Below are 15,965 nucleotides of genomic sequence, written 5' to 3' on the forward strand. Positions count from 1 at the left end.
ATGCTTTCTTTTCCCCTCCTGCCTTATTCCCATCAGTCACTGAAGGCTCCTGAGCTCAAGGAGAAACTGCACGAGTCTGAGAAACTCATTCAGGAGATGACTGTCACCTGGGAGGAGAAGCTAAGAAAGACAGAGGAGATTGCCACTGTATGCACATCAGCTATAAACACTCCAAAACCTCCGTTCTAATTCATATTTATGCAGTACAGTCACACTGTTATTATCTGTGTTTACAGGAACGGCAGAAGCAGCTGGAGAGCATGGGCATCTCCTTGGAAACATCAGGGATTAAAGTGGGTGAAGATAAGTGTTTCCTGGTCAATCTCAACGCGGATCCGGCCCTCAATGAGCTGCTGGTCTACTACCTGAAGGTAATACAGTTTTTATACGTTTTTAACTTTGGCCATTAGTACAGGATGTATACTTTTACAAAGTTCCAGGTGACCACTGTGGAAATGGATCATGAACAGTTAAATGCATTTTAATGGCACCACTGCTGTGTAGATTTGTAGACAGCTGTAAAGGGGAATGCCGTGGTGGATTTAAAACACTTTAGCTTTTTGTCAATAGTGGCTGGAAGAGTCACAAATCCAAAACACCTCATAATTGCTAAAGTTTGTACGAAACCCCAGAAAGTTCCCTCAATTACTGCCTCATTTTCGGGACTAGTCGCTGCCAAAAAGCCGGTTAGTTACTTATTAATTCTCTCCCTGGTATTACACCACATTGTTAACAACACAGACTCATTACCTCGGTAATATTAACTGTCGAATGAGGACCCTGAAGCACAGCATGTATGGCACAGTGATCCAGGTTTGGAGCAGGTTTGGACTTTGCAACAACCAGCTAGTTGGACCTGTAAGAGCAGAGGCATGTGTGAGAGCAGCCTGTGCAGCGCACAGAACAACAGGCCTTTGTTTGGTGTCTGCAGGCCGGCCTGACATATCGCTGTGGAATGACTATAGTAATGTGAAATCGGCGAGTTCTCTGGAGGGTAGGACGTCCTATAGAAGCTGGGGTGTTTGTTTAACGACGCCCACTCTGCAAGGAGAGCAACACCAGTTTTTTCACTTAGGTCTTCTTTGGTTTTATTCTCTAATTTAAAAATGAAACGTGTTTTATTGCAAATGTTTAAACTCTTGTGCATTTGTTCAATGACTTGAAAGTTGGAACAAGCTGCCATTGTAGTTTTCTCAATCTGTCCTCCACCTGTGTGTAGGAGCACGCGCGTGTGGGAGCCGACACGTCTCAGGACATCCAGCTCTTTGGGATCGGTATCCAGCCGGAGCACTGCGTCCTGGAGCTCTGCCCGGATGGTGATGTCACCCTGATGCCCATAGGAAACGCCAGGTGAAACCTCCAACACCCTCTATCTCTGTGTGTGTGTCTCTGTTGTCTCTGGCCTTCATGGATGACTGTACATCAGTGTTTCACATGACCTCACCGTACAGGAATCTATGATCTGAGCTCCTCGCTTTGATATCAGAGCCACGTCTCCGTCCCGCTCAATAAGTCGCCCTCCCCCCCGTTTGAAGATGAAGATTATAATGCCGTCTGACATCTTCTTCATAAATAGTTCCATTCCTCTGTTTTCTGCAGGACCTGTGTGAACGGGACGATGATTGACTCCTTGGTGCACCTGTGGCACGGAGATCGTATCTTATGGGGCAACAATCACTTCTTTAGGTACGAGATGTGTCGTAGTGTGGCCGCATGCAAATGTGTGAAGAGTTGTGTAATTTAAAACTGATTGGAAACATCACTGTTGCTCTGTAGGATTAATCTGCCTGCGCGAAAGCGGCGGGACCGTTTAAAGGAGCTGGACAGAGCTTCCCCCAGAGAGAGCTTCATCGAGGCGGATGTGGAGACCGCCAGCGAGGCCTCGTCTGAGCAGGACTACAGCTACGAGTTTGCCCAGATGGAGGTCATAATGAAGACTCTGGGGAACAATGGTATGATTTGTTTAATCTGCCTTCTGCAATCTGCATAATCTTTTAGGATTTCAGCTCACAGCTCTATACAGCATGTATTCCACTTCTGTTTCTAGAACGTCAGCTTGTTCCAGTTCTCTGGAAACATCTTTTAGAAATGCGTAAATCAATACTCTGCTTTGTTTGTATTTCCAGTATAGAAAAGCTCAGCTCTAGTATTAAATACAACAATCAGTTGTCAGCTGATTTTTGCAACCTGGTAGACAATTAGTTTGGGCTCAGATGATTATATTCATCATCGATTGATCTTTAGATTTGTTGGTTTGGTTTGATTACAGAAAATGGTGAAAAGTGGACATCAAATTTTCTTAGAGCCAAAGCCGACTTCGTCAAATTGCTCATTTTGTGTAATCAACAGTCCAACAGAGAAGCAGCAAACCTTAACATATGAGAACATATAAGATTGAGCCAAATATTCACCATTTGTGCTTGACAAAAGAATAAAGTATGATGATTTTTAGTTTGCAGAGAGGAAATGTAAGTTAAGGCACTTATCAATGATAATTTTATTAAATCTCATAACTTTGTTATCAGCTGTGGTGGTTGCTGTCCTGTTAACGGAGAAGCTTTGCCCAGTGCTGCTCCTGTTACCTTTAATAAATACTTGTATCTTGTGTGCAGACCCCATGCAGAACGTGGTCCAGGTGCTGGAGAAGCAGTACCTGGAGGAGAAGAGGACTGCTCTGGAGGAGCAGAGGGTCATGTATGAACGAGAGCTGGAGTCGCTACGGCAACAGCTGTCCCCCGAGAAAACGCCACAACACCACCGCAGCAGCAGCGAGCGCATTACGTTCCCGACGCACGGCAAACTGCGACTGTGGACGGAGGAGCGGTGAGTGGAACACGCTCACGTAACTTCTCTAGTCTCGGCGCCGCAGGGAGGCTGAGATGTGCAGTCGTTTTCCTTTTCTCACTTTTTCCAGTTGAAGGAAATTGGAAAGTATTTCAAGAAACGTAGAATTTGCCAAGAGATTATCCAACACTACTACTACACCAAAACCTTTCCGACACTTTAAAAGCACATCAGCTTGTACTATGCTGGGTTCAGCCTTGCATCATTGTAGCAGTGAGCTACATTTGTTTGCTTGATAGCTGGTAAGCCTTAGCCATTATCCTCTGACCTGACTCCGTTTTTATCATGTTCCCTTTTATTTTGCCTCCTTGATCTTAAACATCACGTTTTTCAAGTCATTCAGTAACTTCTGTCTCATCTCTATGTAGCTGTTCCTTTAAATGAGGACTGTGTCTATTTAAGTCCACACTGAGGGTGCATAACAGGTGGCAGGTCTTCATCTTCATGAATGAATCATCTCTGTGTTCTCGTGTGTGTGTGTGTGTGTGTGTGTGTGTGTGTGTGTGTGTGTGTGTGTGTGTGTGTGTGTGTGTGTGTGTGTGTGTGTGTGTGTGTGTGTGTGTGTGTGTGTGTGTGTGTGTGTGTGTGTGTGTGTGTGTGTGTGTGTGTGTGTGTGTGTGTGTGTCTCTCTCAGGGATGAGCTTTTTCGTCAGAGTCTCTCTCGACTCAGGGAGCAGGTTGTGAAAGCCAACACTTTGGTGCGAGAAGCCAACTTTTTGGCAGAGGAGATGAACAAACTGACCGACTATCAGGTCACGCTTCAGATTCCTGCTGCCAACCTCAGCGCCAACCGCAAGGTCAGACCTCTGAACCCCCTGAAATCACACACCACCACGTCGACTCCATAGAGGACACGGTATGTCATCGGTACAGATCTTATTGAATACCTGCTTGTTCACCTGTTTTTAGCGTGGAGCAATAGTGAGCGAGCCAGCCATTCAGGTGCGGAGAAAAGGGAAGGGGACCCAGGTGTGGACCATTGAGAAGTTGGAAAACAAACTGGTGGATATGAGAGACCACTACAGGGACTGGAAGGAAGGCACCGAGGAGATGGTACGAACCAGAGACAGGAAGAGAAGATAAAAACATTAACTGGAGTCATTCAGGTGTTTCTCTGTTTTTTCTTTCAGTATAACAAGGCAAACAGTAAGCAGTGTGACCCATTCTATGAGGCGCAAGAGAACCACAACCTCATAGGAGTGGCCAACATTTTTCTGGAGTGCCTTTTCCATGATGTCAGACTGCAATATGCCGTCCCCATCATCAGCCAACAGGGAGAGGTAAGGGTGCACCGACATAAACGGATTAATACAAAGATAAATTCTTTATGGGGCAGCTTTCCAATACGCTTATTACATCAGGTCCACATGAAAGAATAATGCACGTATATATATTTTTAAATTGGTGGACATGATGTGTCCTTGGTCTGGGTGTCCAGGTAACCGGCAGGTTGCACATTGAGCTGATGCGAGTCAGTGGAGCCGTGCCAGAGCGGCTGTCTGGGGGAGACGACTCGTCAGAGAACTCCAGTGAGAGTAGCTGCTATGAGGTGATGGACACCAACGGGGAGATTGTCCACATGTCAAAGAGACTCACCTGCAGGGTAAAAGCCCCTTTACACAGGGATGAATATTTATTATTTGTTTCACTGGGAGATACGGTTCCAAAGACAATCTTGTCTCCTTGCTGCAGGTGCGGATTAGGGAGGTCACGGGTCTGCCGATCAACCTCTCCAACTTTGTCTTCTGTCAGTACACCTTCTGGGAGCACGGTGAGCCCACGGTGGCTCCTCCCATGGTCAGTCCAGACAGACCTTCCCCTCGGAGCCCAGATGCCCAGTTTACTGTCCAGTTTGATCACTGCAAGGTAGATGAGAAGGAGCTGCTGGCTGTCTGGTTGCAACCTTAGAAATGTCATTTCCTGTCACTTTTATTAACTCCTTTATATTACAAACCTCTTGTCTCGGTGCAGGACTATGTGGTGCATGTGACAGATGAGTTTCTGGAGTTTATATCAGATGGAGCGTTGGCCATAGAAGTGTGGGGTCACCGCTGCGCCGGGAACGGACGTTCCCGCTGGGAGTTAGACGCACTGGAGGCCAAGACCCAGACGCTCCGAGACAGGTACACATGTCGCGTGTTACACTCGTGCTTTTGTGTATATATATACACACACAAACACACACATCTAACTCATGTGGGCTTGTTGTGCGTGTTCTAGATGGAGTGAGGTGTCACGCAGGGTTGAGCTGGTGATCTCCATCCAGGAGCTGAACGAGCAGGGAGAGTATTCGTCTGTGGAGCTGCTTCCTGGAAAAGACATCAGTACAGGAGGAGTCTTCCAACTCCGACAGGTCAGAGACAAACTATGAGCCAGTTTCCCTTTAGGTCAGACTGGCTTCCCTACACACACTTAAGCTAGGGTTGGTTAAAAAACAAAACAAAAAAAATCCTTTTTGTCATACTTGCTCAAACTGTCACAATATCCTGACATTAGTACATGAGACAGATACGCTATTAAAAGCTTCCTCTCCCTCCTTTTAGTGCTCCTAAGCAGCTGTCAATCACTGCTTGTGAAGCTCCTTAACTCTGATCAAACAAATATGAATCACGATTGTATTACGTCTTCAAATAGGAAAGTTTGCTCAACAGGGAGGCCGGGTCTCAAATGTCCTCATTTTTCAGCTTAACAGTACACTTGAGGCAAGAAATAAGCAATGAAGTAACATAATGATGATTCATATTTGATCAGTTCTGCCTAGTTCCACAGTTTTAAAGGGAATCATAGGCAGCTGTGTTAGAGAGTACTCTGCTCTGATTGGTTGCTTTTCTTCAGACGTGGTGGAATCTTGTAAATGCCATTAGCACTAAAAGGAGGCAGAGCAACATGAGATTTTCACAGATTATCTGTCTCGTGTTCTGTCAAGAAATAGTGACAGTTTGAGCAAATGTGACGAAATGTTTATTAAAGCTATCAACTGTAGCTTTAAAAGGATCATAACTAACGATGTAATTAAAGATAGCTATGTAGTGATTTGACAGTGCAGCGCTGCCAGCAGCAGTCTGATGTCGAACTATGGGGGTTTTGTCCAAGCAGGGCCACTCCAGGAGGCTGCAGGTGTGTGTGAAGCCGGTCCAAAACTCAGGCACTCTGCCTCTGCTGGTGGAGGCCGTGCTGTCTGTCTCCATCGGCTGTGTGTCCGCTCGCTCCACCAAACTACAGAGACCACTCGACAGCTACCAGGTCTGCGAAACACAAAAAACGCATCACATGCAACTCACACTACTGTGTTGACCAAAATTGGATGATGATTTGTGTGTAATTGATTTTGCCTCTGACAGTATGCTTGTGTCATGCCAGTGATAAACAGCATTATGCTGACCAAATGAGTCCGTCTCTGGTTTTGTGCCACGACTGGTTCATCTGGGAAGCTGGCAGTGAGTCTAAAGAAGGCCAAGGAATGTACGAACTCATTAGTGCCCTGTTTGCTCTGTTAGCATGCACTGATGTGCCCTGATGTAGGAAAGGAAGCAACACTTTGATAAACGCCTTTCTCTACATTCAGAATGATTAAGAGTAGATTCTGGGGTTGGGTGTAGAGTATAAAGGTGTTCACTACTCAAGAGCATACAAACATGGATATAACATGAGTTACGTGAGTAGAGAACGGTAAGCAATGAGCTGTCATGTCGGGGGCTTTTTCTGGTTCCCCACATTTGACTGAGTGTGTTCTCTCCTGCCAGAGAGAGGAGGAAGACGATATGGATAGTTATCAGGTACCCTTTCAGTCTCCTCCTGCTGCTGCTCCCCCTGTAGCTCACTCTGCAGCATGAAGGAAACCAACTTCATCGTGTTTGTGTGTGTGTGTGTGTGTGTGTGACTAGGCCTGTTGCTGAGGGCATGTGAGGCAGGAGGCAGAGGGCTGTGCCAACTTAAATTAGTGCTTTATTAAAAAGTAACTGCACATGTGGATGATTTCTGATGCCGTAATTATCAATCACACCACCCAGCCGTTCTTTGGCAGCCCTCTATGCTAAATCGAGTTCCACCCATGGCTGAGCTCCCAGCCGGCAGTCCGTCTGCCAGGGATCCTGTCCCACTCTCGCTTGCATTCCCCCTCAGGTTGCTGCACACTAATGCTGCCGTTTGCTTGTACTACTGAAGATCTGCGGGAGTAATGAACCTCACTGAATCACAAGGGCATTGCATGACTGCATGATTTACCGTTCTTTGCATGATGGAAGTGTGCTGACGTCAGAACGAGCGTGATGCGGTTGGCTTTGAGGTCTGTTGGTTACTGTGGTCCCCTCACAGAGCAGTGTGGTACATCCAGGTAGGACGTTCTGTGGCTGCATGAGAGGACGTGTTGGTGTGTGTGCATGAAGGCGTGTACGTGTGAATGCATGTGGGTGAATTTCAAAGGGGTTAAAAGGAGGTTTTATCCGTGTGTGTTTTTTAGAATTTGACCCATAATCGTTTTCAAACGATAAAAACAAGTAAAAACACACCTTGGGACCTTGGAACTTAAATTAGCTTAAATTAGCTTTCACTTGGCTTGGCTAGTGGGTGTATTAAAGAGCAGTTATGGTACTCCCTCAGACCAAAAAGCCCCATGCACCCTCTCCTTGTCCTTTTAACACCACACTGAGCCCTGCTGCAGACCGTTTGCTTCCCTGAGCCAGCTGGCACTGATTCTGGTCTCTGCCTGTTCCCAGGAAGAAGATCTCAGCTGCGTCCGAGAGCGCTGGTCTGAGGCCCTGATCAAACGTCGGGAGTACCTCGATGAACAAATCAAGAAAATAATCAACAAGCAAGGCGAGTTCTCGGCGAGTTCTCGGCCCCAGTAGCGTGACTGCTGTGTGTTTCTGTCCGTGTCCTGTGATTAAACATCTGTCTCCTTGTTAACGCATCCAGAGAAGTCAGAGGAAGACATTGAGCGTGAGGCTCGGCTGGTGGAGCAGTGGATTGGCCTGACCGAAGAGAGAAATGCAGTGCTGGTACCTGCGCCTGGCAGTGGCATCCCTGGAGCTCCTGCAGACTGGTAAAAACAACACACTCCCATGCACATGACTCACTTCATTTACAGCCTTTGCTTTTTTTTAATAACGTTAATCATATTCAACTCCTTATAGGAGCCCACCTGCAGGGGTGGAAGCCCACATCCCTGTACTCTTCCTGGATTTAAATGGTAAAGCAAACTCATCCTGTAGGTCAAACAATCTTTCACAGGTTACTCAGGCACCAAAGCTAACCGTCTTTCATACCACCAGCGGATAATCTGACAGTGAATGAGCAGCTGACCGGCCCACATGCTGCAGGCATTAACTCTATCCTTCCCAAGGAGCATGGGAGCCAGTTCTTCTATCTGCCCATCATCAGGCACAGTGATGAGGAGGTAAGCGATGGGTTTGATTTTACTGCCTCCTTGTGGTCAAAAAGGGAACAAACATGCACCAAGTACCACATCATCCTTTATCAACATAAAGTATTGCCGTCTCCATTTCTTCCTCATCCACTATTTCTATGTTGTGTATTTCTGTTTTACAAAGGATCTTTGTAAAAAAAACTGCTGATTTTTACTACTTTAATTGTTGCTGCATGTTCTTTTTTTCTCTGATAATCACACACAGACAAGAGCACTTAAGGGCAATTTATTGTTTCCGACAATAATGACCCATGTTCAAGGTTTTAAGAGAGCCATCTTACTTTCTTCATTTTTTTTCCCTTTGAGAAGCAGTGCTAACCAAACAACCATCACCGCCCTCTTTGTGTTTAAATGTCATGAGATGGTGATTTTTCTGCTCATTAACCAACTGCTGCAAACCCAGATTCTCTCCCTGTAGACGATTGTGAGGCTTCATTAATAAAACACAACTCTTCCACTCCACCAGGTGTTGGCAGCTTGTTCCTGGGACTCATCCATCCACGATTCTGTGCACCTCAACCGCATTACATCTCCCAACGAACGCATTTACCTGATCATCAAAGCCACGGTGCAGCTCAGCCATCCCGCCTCCATGGAGCTGGTGCTCCGCAAGAGGATCGCCGTCAACATCTACAACAAACAGGTCAACACAAGAGGGATGATATTAAATCAGAGGAGCTCCGCCCACAGCAGAGATGGGTGTTTAACAAAGGATTGTGTTTCGATGATCGACATAGTTTTGTTTCATACAGAGTTTCACTCAGAGTCTGAAGAGGAGAATGTCCTTGAAGAACGCGCTTTATTCCTGTGGTGTGACGTACGAGATTGTTTCCAATATACCAAAGGTACTTCTTGTTCGTTCCACCTCTATCTATTGATGGCTGCTTTCTGGGTGTGTGACAAATAACCACATGGGTGTTTATCGTCTTCCCCTTCCTTTCCAGGCCTCCGAGGAGCCAGAGGAAAGGGAAACCTTGGCCCTCATGGCTGCTCGCGGGGACAGCGAGGAGACTCCGGATGGAGAAACCTACATAGAGAAGTACACACGGGGGGTTCTTGAAGTTGAGAACATCCTCAGTCTGGAGAGGCTGCGGCAGGTATTTTTACACATAGAGTATACTGACATACTGAAATACAAACGATCTGATTGAGTGACACGTAAAGATGCACATGTTTTATTTTCTCTGAAGGCCGTCACAGTAAAGGAGGCTCTCACTACCAAGGGCAGACAAATAAGACGGAGCATCAGCACACCAAATGTACGGCATGTAATGAATTCATCACTCACCGAACCATTATTATTATGAAATAATATGACACTGACAACATCATGTTTCTTGCTCTGCAGTCTTTATGTAGTAAAACTGACCTGACTGGGTGTGAAGATGTAGACTGTAAGGTAAGCAAGGTGTGCTTTAACGATGTGTTAATCAAGAAACTTCTATAGTAATAATATAGGACTTTGTTATTAATCTAAGTAATGCTGCGTCACCAGAGCACAATTTGTTGTTTGTGCCTGTAAGCTTATGTTATGACAGTTTGCAGCTTTGCATATTTTCGAGTCGAGTAGAACTTCGTTGATCTTTCAGGCAAACATCACCTCAGGCCACATGTGTGACCTTGCTGTGAGAGAAAGAGACGGGTCTGGTTCTACGAGGGCGCAAAATCCTCCCTCAGTTTACTGACAGCTAAATGCAGCTTGATAATAAAAATCACACTTTTTAAGGTTTTACACAGAATGCCTCATATCCTGGTTATTATTGTCTAGGGCCACTGTGATAACGTTGACGGCATCATCTGTAATCCCCCGGAGGGCTCGCTTTGCACCACACCCATCAAAAGCAAGGAGAATCCAGGTAAACTACAGAAACAGCTAATGTGCTGCATTGTGTCCTGGTAAACATGTTCCTGCATTGCTCCATTATTGCTGATTTACCACTGAATATTACTATACAGGTTTGGTTCCGGAGAGTCCTACATTTTTCAACTCCAGCCCCTTCAAAGTCCTCTCCCCTCAGCCCCCCAAGTTCCTCAAGTCTCTGTTGCCCGTTAAAGAGGAGAACAAGGCGAAGAGAGTCCTGGAGGCCCGGCCACTGCTGGGACAAGAGGTATGGAGGATAAATTCACTTTCTCCAGAGGAGAGTATTCATGTTTGTGTTTAATCAGTCCTCTCTCAACCCCATTGTACGTTTTACCATGTCATTGATCATATCAAATCACATCTCCAACACATGATAAACTTATTCACAGTTACTAATTGTTCAAAGCTGCTCTGACCATTTGTTTGTGGAAATGGCTTTGACGTTGTGAAAAAAACGTGTATTGAAATGAAAGAGCATGACTCACAGGAGCATGGTTTCAACTAGGGAGAGCCACGACGCTAAATTCGACAAAGTCTTATGATTTTGTTTTTGATAATTGGATGCTGATGGTTTGTGGCTCTTCCAACCATTTAAACTAACCTTGCATATTTGTTTTCATCCGTGCTTGAAGTGGACCTAAAGAGGCACAGGTCCTTTACACACCAGGAATGTAGGAAAATGTTTCAGTAAGCAGCAGGTTTTAGAGCGTATCTGTGAGGCGGTATATAAATAGTTGCACCAATAAAACAAGCATATTGTTTCCCTTTTAATAAGCAGTCCATGGCACCAAACACCTTATATAATATTAAAAGATGGCAAGAGCTTAGCTGCGGTCTATGATAGTGTAATATTATGAAAGAAGGAGATCAGAGAGACTGCAAACACAAGATGTGGCGGTGCAGTAAAAGGTGACTCACACTCGGGACACTTCAAGCACTGGTTTGTATGAAATACATCTGCATGGCACTAACTGTGTAACTGGCCTGCCCAGCTCCATGCATGCTGTGTGTGAAGTGTTGTTCTGACCCATCCGCAGAGCATGCGCTCATGTGTGGACAGCCCTGCACTGCTCCCCCCTCCCTGCCCCTGGCGCCGGCCCAGGGCAGGCAGCGAGGGCCACTGCAAGCCTTCCACCTGCACCTCCACCCCCACCTCCACCTCCACCACCACTCCCACCAGCAGACCGCTCAGCCACACACTGCCACACACTGCTGTAAGTGCTACACACACCGGCACACCCACGCTCTGAAGGTTACTGGAAGAGTTTTACACACACACACACACACACACACACACACTGACGTGACACACGCTCACACTGCTGTAAGTATCACACTGACACGCTTTGCTTTAAGGGTTTCACATCAACCTTCTCAGCCATCCAAAATCACACACAACGCTCTAAATAATCAATATGTGTCTAATCGATCAACATACTTTTATGAGAATAAACATCAACATGTAACTTTCAGACACACTGAACTGTAATGAGCAGGTCACTCCCTTTGCCATTCCAAGCTCGTGCCCAAATACTGATTTGATCTAGAAAAGTAGAATCTTATACTTACTCTTACATTGAAGCATCATTGACTTAACAGCACCGTCTGCCATTGTCTGTTATGAACGTTGTCGTCACTACCGCATTGCTTTGTGGGATATTTATGCCAGCGTACTGTCCAGTGTACACTGTGATATTTCACTAGAAATAGGAGGCCGTTCCTGTACTGTTGGTTTCATACAAGGGTTTGGATGCACTAAAACATCTCAAAAACACCTTAAAGCAAAGTTAACGAAACTGTGCCACATTATTCATGTTCCATTACCACATTTTCATTGTCCTCGTTCACTTTAAAAGAGGTGTTTATATAGGCTAATGCTCCATACAGGCTAATAGCTGACATCATGTCTGGTGGGGTGTCTTTTGTCCCGCTGCTGTTGTTTTGATCAGCAGGACTCGGAGGACGAGGAGACGTATGTGGACATGAGTCTGAATCTCGATCGGGGTCCTCAGGACAACGGCAACTTCCAGCCGTACATCCCGGAGGACTTTGCGAACTTTGAGATCTACAACGCCACTCTGGAGAACCAGGAGGGGTTCCTATCCTCCCGGTCTGACCTGCGGGGAAGCCGCTGTGGAGGCGGGAGTGGAGAGAGAGAGGTGCCTCGAAGCCCGACGGCCAGCAGTTGCACTAGTGGCTATTTTTCACACAGTGCTTCCAACGCCACGCTGTCCGACATGCCTTTCAGCGCCAGTGAGAGCTCTGACCACCTCAGCTGCACCTTCAGAGACCCCTACGACCCTCTTGGCTGCCCTCCTGGAAGAGGCTGCCCCGATACCCAAAGTGTTTCTGCAGGGAATGACACCCAACAGCCTCCTCTCTCAACAGGTGGAGCTCGGGACCCTGCCTCCCCGCCTGTCAGCATCCCTAATTGCAAAGACAAGCAGCAAACAGGCCGTCAGCCTCAACACTGTGTTCTCAGTGCCAGCCAGGAGTTCACTGACTTTAAAGGGGCTGATGACAGTATTGGAGGCAGCGATATAGCACATTTTACAGCAGGATGGGAGCAGGAGGGATTGGAGAATGAAACATGTGACACTGGCGGTCAACACTCCTCTGATGTCTCTGGTATTATCAACACATCTGTTCCTGAAGACACTTCCACTGCTACATGCAACTGTCCAAATGATACAGGCTGTGTTAGCGTAGCCATGTCCTGCGCTAACACAGCAGTAGTTTGCACTTCAGCCAGAATCCCAATGTCTGTGCCTGACCCAGCTTTATCCCCAGCATCACCATCGCCAGTCCCACCTTCATCCACAGCCCCGTCTTCTGCACCGACTCTGCGAGCGGGAGGAGAACCTCCGATGGAGGAGCCAGCCCAGGGAGACCTGCCCCACGGGAGTCCCTGTCCCAGCCCGAACCCCAGCAGCGCCGAGCCCTCGGGGGATTCCAGCGGGGATGAGAGCACCCCGGCAGCTCAGCTTCCTGACTGGATGGCCCCAGGGGAGCAGGTGTGGGTGGGGAAGAGGAGAGGAACGGTCCACTATGTTGGAGGGGTGGAGTTTGCGAAGGGGATCTGGATTGGTGTGATGCTTGACATGGCAGTGGGTGAGCCCCTTTTCAAAATTTACATTTAACAATTTTAGTTCGACATATGTAGAGGTGATTTTGAAGTTGTGTCGTCATCACATAGTTTGTCCACCGGAGGGCGCTTTTAAAGATACAGCTTAGATCATGTCTTGGTCAGAATTCTCTAACAGTGGTCTGCTTCTGGTGGTGGAGAAGCAGACCACCATCTAGTGTATTGTACCAGCTACAGCAGTAACAGCTGCTGTGGACAGAGCCAGCAGCAAAGTATTTAAACTACCTAAAAGAAGTATAACTCAGTTTAAATGTACACTTTATTTAGAATATTTTCTGACAGAGAAATAAACTTATATTAACACTGTTGATACAAATGAAGGTTTGAGAGATAAGTTATCCACAACTGTTCTCTCTATCTGTTGTGATCGATCTTCCTACAGGAAAGCACAACGGGACGGTCCAGGGCAGAGTGTACTTCCGCTGCCCCCCAGGTCACGGCGTATTTGTGAAGCCGTCTCGTCTCACCAGAGGACCACCCTGCATGGACACAGAACCACAGACTCTCATCAGATAGGATCCGAAGAAGGACCTGCTGTCTGAGGAAAGGCGGGGACCCCGAGGGTGTTCCTAAGATGCAGTGCCTATGGGTGACCCTCAGGGTGACTTCAGTGGGGCTCCTCCCCTTTATAATGGAGGTGCTGATGTATTCTGTGTATTACTGTTCACTGAAAATTCACTATGCACATATCTGAGTTTTCTATACGGGGATATTTTTGATAGAGAACTTAAATATTACCCACGTACATATTCTTACATTGGTTTCTGAACATTATAATATTTTTGTAAGACGATGCATCCTCCCTGAGGCTCATAGTGGAGTAATCTAGGATATGAAGATTAAGAATGTACTACTGTTGATATTTACAAACAAATATGATCTGTCAGGGGAAACCAAAGAACTATGGTTCCATATCTGCTGTTATGAGTAATATGTTATTTTTCTAATGTGCGTATGTGGGAGTTAAACATTCTATATATCTGTGTCCAAGTAAAGCTTAGTGCCATATCTCTTGGAGTAATGCCACATAACCCTGAGCAGAAGACAAATCTGCTAAACCTGAGTTGCTTTCAGTGTTTGACTGCAGTTGTATCGTGTTAAATTATCCTGTTGAAGTACTGTAACACTGTGGAGGAAATAATCCCCATCCAGCATGAGACCGTTGCTGTTTGAATGCTTGCACTGGAAAGGATTCTTGGAGAGTTCGCCGACCGTCTTCCATATTGGACCGATGAGATATTTTCTAACTGAAGTGACCGAGACGCCGCGTGTCATCACTTTAATCCGGGGGAACAAAGCAGCCGGGCTTTGTCCGGTGCCTGGATGTACTGGTGCCTTAATGCCCTGTTTCCATAGAGGCAGGCACATAAACCCCCGACTCCTCGATGAGCTCCATAACAAGTTCACCGTGTTTTACACTAATTAACTGTGGACCTGAAACCTGTGTGTGTATCATGATGCCCAGAGGCGTTCAAAGCCACGCAGCCGTCTGACTGAATGCCTTTTTAACAGATTTTTTTCCATTTGCATTTTATATGTTATCGGACTAATATATAACACTACATGTTAAAGGGTACTCAATGCATTTTTTTTCACATGGAGTATTGGATGAGTGGGTGATGGACGGCATCACGTTACAGAAGGCGGCGCAAAAGTAGTTTAGTGAAGAAGAAGAAGAAGAGCTGTCCTGTGGACTTATATTTTTATGGAAGTGGTGAACTGTGGAACTGACTAGAAATAGTTATATATCCGAGCTGTAATTTCGAGTAAATGAAACAAACCCAATACCTTACTTTAAAGAAGAGAACAAAGCTGCTCTCCCTCATAAGGAGTTGTAAATAGAAATGTATTTGAACATAGTATTTACATTATTATAATGTACAGAATTGTATTTATAATGTATCACAAACTGTTTGAATTGGTACAAAATGTTCTAAATAGAACATTTTCAATCAGCGTAACGTGTCGTCTCTTCATTTGGCTCATTCTTATATGACTTGAAACATGTTTCCAGTAGATGTTTAATATATGTCATTTTTAATGCATTTCTCTTCAAATCTATTCTAATGATGTGTTTCTTGCTCGGAGCTTGTGTTCTTAGGTCTTTTCATAGTTTGGTGTGATAGCGTCCGAGCACAGCACGACCATCAGTTGTTTCTAGTTCCCTATGCCCTAATGAGACCTTATCAATAAGTCCATATCTGAAGAGGAAGTGGATTTTGCTGTTCCGGAAATCTGATTATTTGCTCGTCCTTTCTCAAAAAAACATTTGTGCATGTAGCTAAAGAATATTGTCCCTTTAAATTAGGTTATTCTAAAGTGTGTTACTTTAGCCATGCAGTGTAAACAACATAGAGTGGAGAGGGATTCTTTACTTCTAACAGTGATGGTTGCTGGACTCTCTGGCTTCTGTCTCCTGCCACTGTTCACAGTCCCCAGGATCTATCGTCCTGTGTGGCCGATATCAAGGTAAACAACACAAAGGTGTAAACATGTTGGCCCCTAGAGACGATGTGTGTGTCGTCATTAGATCTGCCACTAAATAGAAAGTCTGTTATTGTGTCAGATCTTGACCTTCTATAAATACTGCCAGACTACATACTCCCTCCAAGTAGTCTCGTTAATGAGGCCAGCGATGTGATGTCACATTTGAGTTAACTTAATTATAGCGCCCCCGTGGGGTCAACCGC

The 15,965-nt window shown here is 45.8% G+C and overlaps 1 protein-coding gene across 4 annotated transcripts in view; it reads left to right on the forward strand.

Moving 5' to 3' along the window:
• kif13a (kinesin family member 13A) overlaps positions 1-15,265 on the forward strand; it is a 33,970-nt gene extending 18,705 nt beyond the window's left edge. The window contains exons 12-40 of one of the 4 annotated variants that reach the window (XM_084026620.1): positions 37-147; positions 237-371; positions 1,220-1,350; positions 1,600-1,686; positions 1,777-1,952; positions 2,613-2,823; positions 3,479-3,641; positions 3,754-3,897; positions 3,975-4,124; positions 4,283-4,447; positions 4,537-4,710; positions 4,816-4,967; positions 5,065-5,197; positions 5,941-6,087; positions 6,588-6,620; positions 7,560-7,659; positions 7,759-7,885; positions 7,977-8,032; positions 8,115-8,239; positions 8,736-8,912; positions 9,022-9,114; positions 9,214-9,366; positions 9,460-9,537; positions 9,618-9,668; positions 10,038-10,125; positions 10,226-10,377; positions 11,168-11,344; positions 12,080-13,241; positions 13,658-15,265. In XM_084026620.1, coding sequence (XP_083882746.1) covers positions 37-147; positions 237-371; positions 1,220-1,350; positions 1,600-1,686; positions 1,777-1,952; positions 2,613-2,823; positions 3,479-3,641; positions 3,754-3,897; positions 3,975-4,124; positions 4,283-4,447; positions 4,537-4,710; positions 4,816-4,967; positions 5,065-5,197; positions 5,941-6,087; positions 6,588-6,620; positions 7,560-7,659; positions 7,759-7,885; positions 7,977-8,032; positions 8,115-8,239; positions 8,736-8,912; positions 9,022-9,114; positions 9,214-9,366; positions 9,460-9,537; positions 9,618-9,668; positions 10,038-10,125; positions 10,226-10,377; positions 11,168-11,344; positions 12,080-13,241; positions 13,658-13,791 — 4,785 coding nt within the window. In that variant the 3' untranslated portion in view covers positions 13,792-15,265. The remainder of the gene's footprint in view (positions 1-36; positions 148-236; positions 372-1,219; positions 1,351-1,599; positions 1,687-1,776; positions 1,953-2,612; positions 2,824-3,478; positions 3,642-3,753; positions 3,898-3,974; positions 4,125-4,282; positions 4,448-4,536; positions 4,711-4,815; positions 4,968-5,064; positions 5,198-5,940; positions 6,088-6,587; positions 6,621-7,559; positions 7,660-7,758; positions 7,886-7,976; positions 8,033-8,114; positions 8,240-8,735; positions 8,913-9,021; positions 9,115-9,213; positions 9,367-9,459; positions 9,538-9,617; positions 9,669-10,037; positions 10,126-10,225; positions 10,378-11,167; positions 11,345-12,079; positions 13,242-13,657) is intronic. The other 3 variants (XM_084026621.1, XM_084026622.1, XM_084026623.1) reach the window with 3 other exon arrangements.
• Positions 15,266-15,965: the final 700 nt, after the last annotated feature.

Source organism: Eutrigla gurnardus, assembly GCF_963514095.1.
Source record: "Eutrigla gurnardus genome assembly, chromosome: 14".
Lineage (NCBI taxonomy): Eukaryota > Metazoa > Chordata > Actinopteri > Perciformes > Triglidae > Eutrigla > Eutrigla gurnardus.